This window comes from Cervus canadensis, chromosome 20 (genome assembly GCF_019320065.1).
Source record: "Cervus canadensis isolate Bull #8, Minnesota chromosome 20, ASM1932006v1, whole genome shotgun sequence".
In the NCBI taxonomy this organism is placed as follows: Eukaryota; Metazoa; Chordata; class Mammalia; order Artiodactyla; family Cervidae; genus Cervus; species Cervus canadensis.
This window is the reverse complement of record NC_057405.1, coordinates 46143428-46155913: the sequence shown is the minus strand read 5'-3', so window position 1 is coordinate 46155913 and position 12486 is coordinate 46143428. Positions and strand designations below refer to the sequence as shown.

General features: G+C 36.8%; 1 protein-coding gene across 2 annotated transcripts in view; it reads right to left on the bottom strand.

The window, feature by feature from the left end:
* Positions 1-12486, bottom strand: part of TRAPPC3L (trafficking protein particle complex subunit 3L) — a 66929-nt gene that overhangs the window by 32223 nt on the left and 22220 nt on the right. For both annotated transcript variants that reach the window (XM_043439086.1, XM_043439085.1), the window contains 3 exons: positions 10721-10884; positions 6747-6844; positions 2527-2626 (listed from right to left, as the gene is read on the bottom strand). In XM_043439086.1, coding sequence (XP_043295021.1) covers positions 2527-2626; positions 6747-6844; positions 10721-10762 — 240 coding nt within the window. In that variant the 5' untranslated portion in view covers positions 10763-10884. The remainder of the gene's footprint in view (positions 1-2526; positions 2627-6746; positions 6845-10720; positions 10885-12486) is intronic.

Genomic DNA, 12486 nt, shown 5'->3' with positions numbered 1-12486 from the left:
TTAATTCCTTATCAGATAGGTGGTTTCAAATATTTGCTCTAATTCCATAGGTTATCTTTTCACTCTGTTGATGGCTTACTGTGCGGAACCTTTTTAGTTTGCTCTAATCTCACCTGCTTATTTTGCTTTCATTGCCTGTGCTGTTGATGTCGTATCCATGAAATCACTGTCAAGACCAATGTCATGAGACTTTCCCCTGCAGTCTGTTTCAGGAGTTTTAGAGTTTGGGGTTTTATGTGTTTTTTAATCCACTTTGAGTTGGCTTTGTGTATGGTGTAAGGTAAGGGTCCAAGCTCATTGCTCTGTGCTTTCTCAGCACCATTTGTTGAGAAGGCTCTGCTTTCTCCATTGCCTCACTCAGTGGTGAAAACCAAGGGCTTTTCTCCTAAGATCAGGAACCAGGTAGGGCTGCCTGCTCTTACTACGTCAACTCAACAGAGTACTGGAAATCACAGTAAGAACATTTAGGCAAGAAAAAGAAAGAAAACACACCCCAACTGGATAAGAAGTACAACTTTCTTTTTGCAGATGATATGATCTTATACATGAAAATCTTAACGACTATACAAAAAACTGTTAGAGCTAATACACAATTTCAGTAAGCTGCAGAATACAAAATCAACATACAAAAATCAGTACTGTTTCTATACACTGACAATGAACTATCACCACTCAAAAAGAAAAAAGAAAAAGCCCATCTATAATTTCCACCCGAAAAAGGATGAAATTCCTAGGAATAAACGTAACTAAGGAGGTGAAAGCCTTGTATACTGAAGACTGCAAAACGTTAATGAAAAAAAATTAAATAAGACAGAAATAAGACAAAAATTAAATAAAACAAAAAATAGAATTACATTTTATATTCATGGATTGGAAGACTTGCTATTGTTAAAATGTCCATACTACCAAGCAATCTAATGATGCAATGCAATCCTTATCAAAATCCAAATGGCATTTTTTTTTACAGAAATAGAATACAACCATGTACATTTATATATTTCAAGTATTTGCTTTCCATTAAAACAGCTAGTATTCTTGTAGTATTGCCCATAGCAGTGATTTAGTGAAAAATTATTTCATTTTTCAAATTACTGCTTCAGTATCTTAGTTACCATCTGCAAATACGGAGACAGAATTTTTTTAACCTGTTTAGTGGTATAATAAACTGATTACACTAGGACTGGAAGACCTGGATTTTAATTTCAACTACATGATTCACTAGCCACAAAATAATGAAAGTAATAATAACAATATGTGAAAACATCTTTCATTTGGTTATGGTTTTTGTTTTGTTGTATAATTTTTTTTCACATATACTATATTCAGTTTTTGGAGAAGGAAATGGCAACCCACTCCAGTATTCTTGTCTGGAAAATCCCATGAATGGAGGAGCCTGGCAGGCTACAGTCCACGGGGTCACAAAGAGTCGGACACGACTGAAAGACTACCATACCATGTTTAGTTTTTATCACATTCTTTCTGGACCTCAGATTTCTTAACTGGAAAATGAGGATAATAACTTCTACCCTGTCTACTTCACAGAGATACTTTAAGAATGAAAGACAAAAAGTATGTAAAATTGCACTTAGAATCACAAAGCACTATGTCAAACCCTTATCACCACTTAGATGAAGAGTCAGTATGACAATGTATAATTATATTAAGAATGAGAGAAAAGGAAAATGATACTGACTTAACTGGTCAGTTGTGTGAACTGGAGGCAGCTTACTGACTCCATCCATATCTCACATCCATGCCTGCTTTCTAGGTCTTCCATAGACAGCACCAGGTTAATAACCATAAGGCCTGCAGATTAAATGAATTCTGGCTAAGGATTCATTTCCTAATCTTATATCCAAGAAATCTGAGCTTGTGCTGGATGATTCAAAGTTATTTCTTACATATAGGGGCTATGAAAGTTCTTAGAGCACATGCATTTACAGGAAGCTCATTTTTTCCTCTGGGGAAAACATTGTTCTGGGAACAAAATGACTACACCAATATTCCCTGAGCTAACCAAAGGTTACCTACATGTGCTGAGAATGATTATACAAAGAAATTAGTTTGGAGCATACGTGTTATGTGCATGTTAAGTCACTTCACTCATGTCTGACTCTTTGTGATCCGAGGTACCACAGCCTACCAGGCTTTTCTGTCCATGGGATTCTCCAGGCAAGAATACTGGAGTGGGTTGCCATCCTCTTCTCCATACCCTTATACGTGTTAAAAGGCTGCCTTTTACATAGCCTTTCTGTTTACCTTCTCAAAACATTTTTCCCAGTGTGGGACGTATACACCACACATGTGGTCAGAAAAATCAATAGCTGTTTAGAAGCCTAGAAGCATTTATCTCTGTTCACAGTAGCTTTATCTCTGCACAGAAATAAAATGCTTTTTGATCAGAATTCCTTCTCTTAGCACCTAGTAACGAATACAGTTGAAACCCATTCAATTGGAGAAGAAAACCACCAAACAGGACCAATCAAAATTTTTCAAAACATACTGCCAAAGCTAAAATGCACTTACCTGGGCAATTATGTCTGCAATTTCTGAATAACTGTGACATCTTCTCACACATGATCGAGCCAAAAAGTCCTCTACCAGCCGTGTTCCAATACCGTATCCCCTGTGGAGGAAGGGAAAGAATGTGCTCTGAAAATAATATTTGAGACATTAGTGAAGTCCCTCCATGTTTCAGGGTCATCTGTTAGGATGTTTGTAAATAAATGATAAAGTAAACCAAGCTTGATAAGTCAAATGGCAATTTGGCAGGGGGTTCCTTATGACATTACTCATAGAGCACAACTCATCCAGGAAATTTTAACTAGTTGTTTTAACTAGTCTCCTTTAAGCGAAAAAATCTGAGGAGTGAAGGCTGACCCAAACTTGACCAGTATAAATTAAAATTAAAAGAGGTTGGTGTTTGCAGCCTAATGTGTCTCATTGGCAGCTAGCTTTCTCATCATTGGCCATTATCAGAAACAGAATGAGGCTCTAGCTGACTTGTCTGCTATAGGTGTGGTACCTAGATGCTCATTCTTTTGTTAGCATAGTTACCGTGGTAGGAGAGCAGGTATGTCTGGGATCGGTTCTGGAAGAAGAGGAAGAAGGGAATGGAGAAATAATTTTTTTTGTGCCATTTAGTTTTCAACTACACTGAAGTTGGAACACTGAAGTTTAGTGAAAAGAACAAAAAAAGAATAGTTCAAAAAGTTCATTTTTTTAAAAAAATTTTAGGGAAAGTAAATGTATGGGACTTGGGAGAAGGTATTTGTATTATGTATTCACTCTATCTCACAGCAGATGGCTTGATTGGTATCCAAAGCACAATTCTGCAAGCATTTTATTGAGATGTGATAATGCCGGGAGCCGTTATGGGGGGTCCCGCCCGTGACGAGGTCATGAAGAAAATACCAGGCAGGCAAGGCCGTCCGGGACCCCATCCATGACGAGGCCACGAGGAAAATACCTGACAGGCAAGGCCGTCTAGGATAAGGGACCCTCCAGGTTGGCCTCGGCCTCTACCCCACCCTGTATCCTCCCCCCTTTTCTGCTGTTGTTCTTATTTGCCCTGCTGCAGATTCTTGTGTTGCCTGCCGAGAGCTCTCCTGCTCCTCTTTCACTGAATAAAGACCAACTTAAAAGCTAATTACTAAATCTCCTGGACGCTGGTACCCTATGAAGGGGCCAGGAATGAAGAAAATGCTTCAATTCAAACCCTTTTGCTGGCATTCTGGCTTGTTTGATAAACATGTGCTCTCATTGCAAAAAATGCTCTTGATTGTTCTAAACATCCTAAGCACAGTACGCTAACGAAAGAAACTATTAAGCATAGGCCCCTTCGCGAGGTGAGAAAAGCTCCACAAATGTTATAGCCACAAATGTGCCTAACAAAAAACACTTTAGATAGAGATTAGCTGGCGACTTCTTGCAGGTGGTTAACTTTTAGACTAAGAGCCTGTTTTGTGCCATATCTGCTGTTTCTGCAGTCCTTCGCATTTCTGTTCTGTAAAAATGTAATCCTATCTAGTTCCCATAGAGATGACGCTTGTTAGAAAGAAAATAGATTAATTATAAGAAAAAACAGGGTCGGCTACTGAAGTTGCTTAAGTCACACCAGGTGCAAGCCATAAAATGTTAGCAGGCCTGAAGGCCAAATGATAAGAAAGACTCTTGTGAACGAAAAAGTATGTGGGTGACATCCAGTTTCTGTTGAAGGTCAAGTTGCTGTAATGTTTTGAGATGACCTGTGTGTAAGCAATATGCACTTCCCCCAAAAGATGCTGTTAAGGGTATAAAGGAGCCGTGCGAAAATATACTTCAGACTTAGCCCCGAGCTTTGTCTCACTCTCTCTCTCATTTGCCGACTCTGTTCATCCTGAGGGTTCCCCTGGATCCTGCTGGGGCTGGACCCCGGCATGATAATATATCCGAGCAAACAGATTCAACAAGATAGACCTAAAACTTTCAACCTACTTGAGGAATTATGACCGTAACAGTGGAAATGAAAGAAGACTGTTTTTGCTTACCAACTGGCACAAAATTGGTCTTTTAATGTCACAGCCACGTGTCCATGGACTAGTGAAACAATTTGAACAGGACAACAGAAGGCTTAACAAGTTGAAAGACATCACAGTCTGTACGGGGCTATATTTGTTCCATAGGGTCTGAAAAGGGTGGGAGTGAAAGTTCAGTGACCAGTCAACTGGGAGAGGGAGGCGGATTTGATGTCAAAGTGATTTACTAAATCTATGAGGTTATCTGTTTATATTTCTGAGTAGACAGAAATATTCAATTTAGCTTACTTGCCTTCCAAGAAAAATGCTTTGTGATTCTAGGGAGTTCACATTGAAAAGACTTTTAAAGAACAGAAACTATAGAAATAGTTGTACCAGGTTTTAGAAAAAATGTTTCCAGTGTTTTCTATATTATGCATATCTGTAGGCTCAGCTACTAGGACAGGTAATGGAAAGGCAGAATGTTGTAGTCAGTGCAGTATATATCTTGCTTTGGTCAAAGGGTATATTTCTTCAAAGCAGATATTTTATATATCAAATTAAAAATGTAAGATGCTCTCAGCAGAAGCTATTAAAGAAATCCAAATGCAAATTATTGTTTTTCTTATGGCAAGGCCTTTCTGCAGCCTCTCAAAATGCATTCTTTAACTAATATTTCATTTGTGTTTATTAAAATATGCACCCAAGTAGCTACCCATAGGTATTTTTTGGGGGGACGGGTCAAGTAAATAAATGTCTTCATTTTATGCTGTTCTACAAAACAATGGAAATTTAACAAGTTAAATAATCTGACTTCTGAAAATATTTTATCATGTGTTTAAGAGTGACCTAAATATAAAATAGCTTAAAAAGCTACCACTGCTACAGACAATGTAGCTGAGGAAGTGCTCCTGACTAATTAAGAAGAAATTTTTTAAAAGAATATGTGGACCAAAATGAATAGAATTTAGAACAATGAAAAAGAACTTTCTGATGAAAAAGGATAAGCATATAGAAAGGGAGCAAAGCAAGAGCTCACAAAAAGATCTTTCAAGCTTTTCTCAATGTTGTCTTTTTTCTGTATTTCAATCAAAAATATAATGAGCATTTTAAAAGAGGTCCAAAATACTCATCTACACTAAATTTCCTCTTCAAACTTTCTAATGAAACCTTCTAACTAGTGCAAATTTTCCAGTCATTGCTCTGTTAGAAACCTTTTAAGGATCCAAGATTAAGAGATTCAAGTATGTTTATAGATGTTTTATTGTTAAGCAGTAATATAATAATCATATAATTGTTCTGAAAATTAAAGGCTGAATTAATGTAGGAGAAGTGTCTATTAATAAAGGAGAATGGACTTTTATTTTATTTTTTTCACTTATTTTTATTAGTTGGAGGCTAATTACTTTACAATATTGTAGTGGGTTTTGTCATACATTGACATGAATCAGCCATGGATTTACATGTATTCCCCATCTTGATCCCCCCTCCCACCTCCCTCTCCACCCGATCCCTCTGGGTCTTCCCAGTGCACCAGGCCCGAGCACTTGTCTCATGCATCCAACCTGGGCTGGTGATATGTTTCACCATAGATAATATACATGTTTTGATGCTGTTCTCTCAGAACATCTCACCCTCGCCTTCTCCCACAGAGTCCAAATGGACTTTTATTTTAAAAGGAAGGAATGAGTTCTTTATTTAATATGTTTTTTTTTTATTTAATATGTTTTTAAGTAAAACTGAGTAATGTTAAAAGTGTTCAGGTGATAAAAAACACTATGTAAGAAACAGTAAATCTCCCTTCTACCCACAATCTCCTGCCCTGCTCCCCCAGTTCTCTCAGGCAACTACTATTAGTAGTTTTTTCACAGATCCTTCCATAGTCTATGCTTACATAAACACATATTTACATTGATAGAAATTATGCTAGAACAGAAGACTTGAAAAGAAATGTGATGACCCACCATATTCTTTAAAGAGCAATTTCAGTTTTACCACGTCTTTTGCTTACAGATCACTAGCAAAGAAATGATTTCTAATGAAAAAGAAAATGTCGCATGATTGATATTCATGGAATAAAAGCCCCTTTTTATTGCTTTAGGCTTTATGGCAACCCAAATGGCAGCTATTAGAAATTATGTTCCTCTCTAGATGGGATTTGTTGAAATAGAAGAGCAGCTAAAATGGAGCAATAGAAGTCAAAAGAGGAAGACCAACCACATTCCACAAGAATGAAAGACTTCTACTCACATTGTATCTAAATATTTATTCACATCTTCATCTTTTTCATAATCCTTACAGAGTTGGGCAACCAGAGCTCCATAGGTGAGGACAAAGAGATCTTTATTCTGGGGAAAAAGAGATAGTTTTGTGTTATTGGCAAAGTTATGGGAAATATACTACTGGTCCTTTTTACAAAATTTTCTAGCCAGAAGCAGCCTTTGAGATCATCTGTTCCTTTCTTCCATCCCCTTCCCCATTAAGTGTGTGCGCTCAGTTGGGTATGATGACTGCAATAATTTTCACTTTTGAGAACAAATTGTACCCATATTTGGATACATTGCTGGGGGAAAAGAGCTGTGAAATAAATTTCTTAACATGAGAACATCTTTCTATGCATTTGTTTATATAACTTACAATACATTTTCATGGAGGAAATTTTCTTAAATACTAATTGCTAATATAAATTCTTGTTGTTCTAGAATGGCCTTTGGTATATTTTGACCATGTTTTCACTTGGAAGGAAAAATTGGGTGAGATGTCTCATGAGTCTGCACAATCCCTAATAGGTTTCAGATCTGCTAAGGAGACCAGCAGGCTGAACCCAACTATAGCAACAAATTTGGAGTTTTTCTTTATACTTAGAGAAAAAAGGAGAATTTGCACTTTTGTTACAGATCTCTAAAATATGTAATATTTTTCAGAATACATTAAAAATGAAAGGTAAAACTGAGAATAAATTGGGTTTAGTTTACCAAAGATATGTTGAAAATATGGAAAGAAGAAAACACAAAGTTCAATCAATCCCTGTTAAAAAGTCTCTTTGGTTCACTGCAGAACTATTCACAACAGGTAGAGCATAGCAGCAACTGAGATATCCATCAAAAGATGAATGGATAAAGAAGATGTGTTAAGGATATACAATGGAATATTATTCAGCCATAAAAAGGAATGAATTTGAGTCACTTGTAGTGAGGTGGATGAACCCAGAGCCTGTTATACAGGGTGAAGTAAGTAAAAAAGAGAAAAACAAATATTGTATATTAATGCATATATATGGAATCTAGAAAAATTGTACTGATGAACCTATTTGCGTGGAAGGATTGGAGACACAGACACAGAGAACAGACTTGTGAACACAGTGGCGGAAGGAGAGGGTGGGACCAATTAAGAAAGTCAAGAATACTGAAGTGGGTTGCCATGCCTCCTCCAGGGGAATCTTCCCAAGCCAGGGGCAGGTCTCCCGCATTGCTGGCAGATTCTTTACCAACTGAGCCACAAGGGAAACCCGAGAACACTGGAGTGGGAGCCTATCCCTTCTCCAGGGGAGCCTCCCAACCCAGGAATTGAACCAGAGTCTCCTGCATTGCAGGCGGATTCTTTACCAGTTGATCTACCAGGGAAGCCCCATACATACACTATCATGTGTTAAAAAGATAGCTGGTGGGAAGCTTCTCTATAACACAGGGGCCCCAGCCAGGTTCTCTGTGATGACCTAGAGGGGTGGATGGGGAATGGGAGGTAGGCTCAAGAGAGGGGGGATATATGTATAATTATGACTGACTCACTGTTGTATAGCAGAAACCAACACATCATTGTAAAGCAATTATCCTCCAATTAAAAAAAAAAGTTTCTTTGTTTTGCATCTGCTATTGAAAACAAAGAAATAGAAGAGGATATCCGAGATAATTTACAACAATTCCCTCAGTCTTTCAGAGGAGGGAATGAGGCCTCATGAGGAATGAGTTACTCGCCCGGCTAGCCATGACTGGCAGAGCCCGGGTGGAGTCCGAGACTGCAGGCTCCCCTCTGTCATGGCAATTTTCTTTGAGATGTACAAAAGAAGGCACTGCCCGGAGTAGAGGTGAGTGGGAGAGGGAGGTAGGAAGGGGTACCATTGTCAAAAATAATCTTATTTTGTGCATAATCTTATATTTTCAGGAAAGATCAAACCTGGATTCCAGGTTAAAAGAGGTGTTTTTATCTGCAGGCTCAGGTGTCTTGCGTAGCACAACATGGAGGGAAAGATCAGGCCTGATAATATGTATTCAATTACTTTTTCTTAAATAAGAAGTAGAAATGACTCAGAAAACCAATAAAATAGTTTATTCAACCAAGTGACTTCTTTGAAATGTTATATGATATTGTTCCAAATACTTCCAAAATACCACCAACGTCCATTCTCTTATGTACAGGTTTATATCATGATAAATATGTTTCTTTAATTGGGTAGAATATTTATTATAACTCAATAAATTTTAAATCAAAAGAATCTAAATAGGATATGGTACATAGGGACATAACTTCTGTTGAAAAGCTAAATCAAAATGTCATAAACATGTGTAGAATATACATTAAATACATTAATTGACATTAGACACTAATGTACACAATTCAGGTATAGAAAAAGAATGAGTACATTAATATTTCTAGTAGGAAACCAATGATGTAAAGCATGTGATTTAAACAAAAGTATTTGTTAAGCAAACCACTGAAGGGTCATCATGTATTCAGTTTTAATTCCGTTCTTATTTAAACCTTCCAAGAACCTAATCATAAATCACAAGAACTGCCTGTACATTATACACAAAATATCTGCCTTACATATAAGGAGCTACAGCAGAAGATAAATCACTGTTAAAAACCAATATGACAGTGTAAGAATAAGCAAAGTTGAAGGGGTGAGAGAAATGAATGAATGTGGCTGTTGCTGCCAGCAGTAAAACAAAAGAATTAGAAAAACAGAGAAAAGGAGATAAAATTATACCTACCTATGTGCCATAGCTCCAACATTGTGCCCATTTATAATTAAGGCTAAACTGAAAAAAAAAATGGCATTTTCTTTTCTTTCCTCTCTCTCTCTCTCTGGTGAGTGGATACTATGTTTTATTTCTAGCTGAGTTTTAAGCTCAGTGCACATAAAGGCCAGTGTTCTTCATTTTGTTTCATGGTCAAAAACTGTATCTTGAAAACATGTCCAGAAGGGTCTCAGATTTATCACAAGAGAGATCAACATAAATTTATCGTCACAATTTTAAAAACATAAAAAGCAAAAAATTTTTTTACATAAAAAATAGAACACCATTAATTATTTCAGGAGGTTTTGGATATATCAAGATAAGAATGTATTTTAACTGATATATAAATTAAGTGACTTAGGTGCAATATGAAGCACATACAATACTTTTCAGCATTTGAGGAATCCCATAAAAAAATGAAGATTCCAGACTGGCATCTGCAGCCATTTCCAACTGGGGTGTGCATGGGTTAGTCATAAAATTCTAAGTATCCATGCCCAGAGTTACTTACTTTTATGCAATGCTCTTGAGTCTGCTGAAATAATTAAGAGTTTTAAACTTGATGAATTTTCACATCTGTAACTTCTGAATGCTTCTAGTAAAAGAGAGTTAAAGAACAACACTTACCCAAATCTAATCCTCAAATAGTTAAGTTTTAAAAATAACTCTGAACTTGTAATATACAGGAAAGATAAGAGCCCACACCAAGTCACAATAATAATCATATTTAAAACCAGAAAATATATTTTAAAGGCAATCTTTTTAGTGTTGAGTTTTTGATGACCTATTCCTACTTAATGTAACATATAATCACCTATTTTGTATATATTTCATTTCTTATTTCATGAAGTATGAAATACAACCAATTACAAGTATGAAATACAAAGAACTGCTTAATCTTTTTACTTTTACTTTTAGAGATAGAAGAAAAATTTGACACTTCTGTAGATATAATTAGTCAGAAAAGAAGACTTTAAAATATGTATAAAGAATTGATTATTCTCTCACAGTATGTAAAAGATCATTGTAACTATTTCCAGAAGTATCATCTATGTTTCTCTCCACAAAACACTCTGCTCCACTGAAAAAGTCTACTTAATAGCATCACCTTTCAAAATAATTCAGAAATCACTTGGGAAAACATTTTCTCTAAAGCAGGAAAAAAAAATCTCTTTGAGAACATATTTATAAAGAGATCTTACTTACTATTTTATGGTATTCTGGTCTTCGGTGTGCAGGACGAGACATTGTGCCCGGCAGGTGAAGAAAGTTCACCGATCTTTGTCCTTTCCTGTTGCTTCCGTAAGTTCCTCCTTGCTCTGAGACACGGGTGCTACTTCTGCACGCTACTGCTTTTGCTGTCTGCTGAACTGGAGAGGGAAAGAACCGTAAATAGGACTGTCTTATAGCCGAGTACAGTGCCAGCGATCAAATACTTCTTCACTTGCGGGGACGAATTGTAAACTAAAGGCATAAAAGCTAAGAGTGAAAAGTCAGACCAGAAGCACCAGCTACTGAAAATTCTTTGGCCCAAGGGAATATAAGAGTGGTGTTTTGTTCTCATGCCAAGGCATTGTTTTAAAATCACAAACAGAAACCTTCACAATTCAAGATAGATCTAAATGTCAGCATTATTCAGTCTTTGTATTGATTGTTGTGTGAATTCGAGAAAGGATCAGCAATTTATAGACACTAAATCCTGGGTTCAAATCTAATTGACAACTCTAATGGGTTTCACTTTATCCCCCAAATAATAAGTATGAAAGATCCCTACTTAGCGTGATTACAAATTCAAATTTGGTAACTTTTTCTTTTTCATAAGCAGCCATTTAAGGTGTGATAGAATTTGGGTGATAATATTTTCTTACAAAACTGTTGCTCAGAATGCATGTTCTATAGTTTAATAATGCATAATGATTCTGGCAGAGAAAGCAAGCCCTTAGCTTTCTTTTGAAAGTACCTAATATATTAGCTATTTTATTTTATGCAGAAGCCTGTTTTATTTATGCAGAAGTAGAGATACCTCAAGTTAAAAACAAGAAACCCTCTCATCTTGACAACTGCAGGGTTCAGAGGATCAAAACCATTCCAGAAATAGAAGCATAAAATTCAATTTGAGAAAGGAGTTTCTTATTTCTTACAGACTGAGTCAATTAGCCTTATGTTTTCTGGAAAATTCTTGCTATATCGTGACAGACTACTGTCTACTTTGGAGAACAGTGTGATGTAGTTCAGAGAGCCTTGGAGGCTTTGGAAGACTCAGGCTTAGCTGCATTTGTACCATTTACTGGTTGTGTCACCATGGGCAAGGCATTTTATTGCTGTTTGGATTTGTTTTCACATCTGGAAAATGGCAATAACAGTGCCCACCTCACAGAAGAATTGTATCAAAGAGATGATGTGTGCTATAAACCGACTCTTGGAGACCCCATGGACTGTAGCCTACCAGGCTCCTCTATCTATGGGATTCTTCAGGCAAGAATACTGGAGTGGGTTGCCATTTCCTTCTCCATTATAATGTACTATACAAACATGAATTACTGTAGATGATTTTTGTAGGTGATATATCAAATGGAATGCTGCAATATTTAAGGTGTTTTTATTAGTGCTTTTGTTCCAGGATACCATTATCAGGGAAAGCAGTTTTGCTGGGTTGTGAAGTGTGGGACTTTTCAGTAGCAGATTTTAATAACATCTTACGTTTATATAAACTGTACAGTTCACAACATATTTTTCATTTTCTTTGGTAGTGGTGGTTGTCACTGAGTCATGTACGACTCTTGTGACCCCATGGATTATAGCCTGCCAGACTCCTCTGTCCTTGGGATTTCCCAGGCAAGAATACTGGAGTGGGCTGCCATTTCCTTCTACAGGGGATCTTCCAACCTAGAAATTGAACTCACATCTCCTGTGTCTCCTGCATTGGCAAGTGGATTCTTTACCACTAAGCCATCTGGTCTCATTTTAATTTA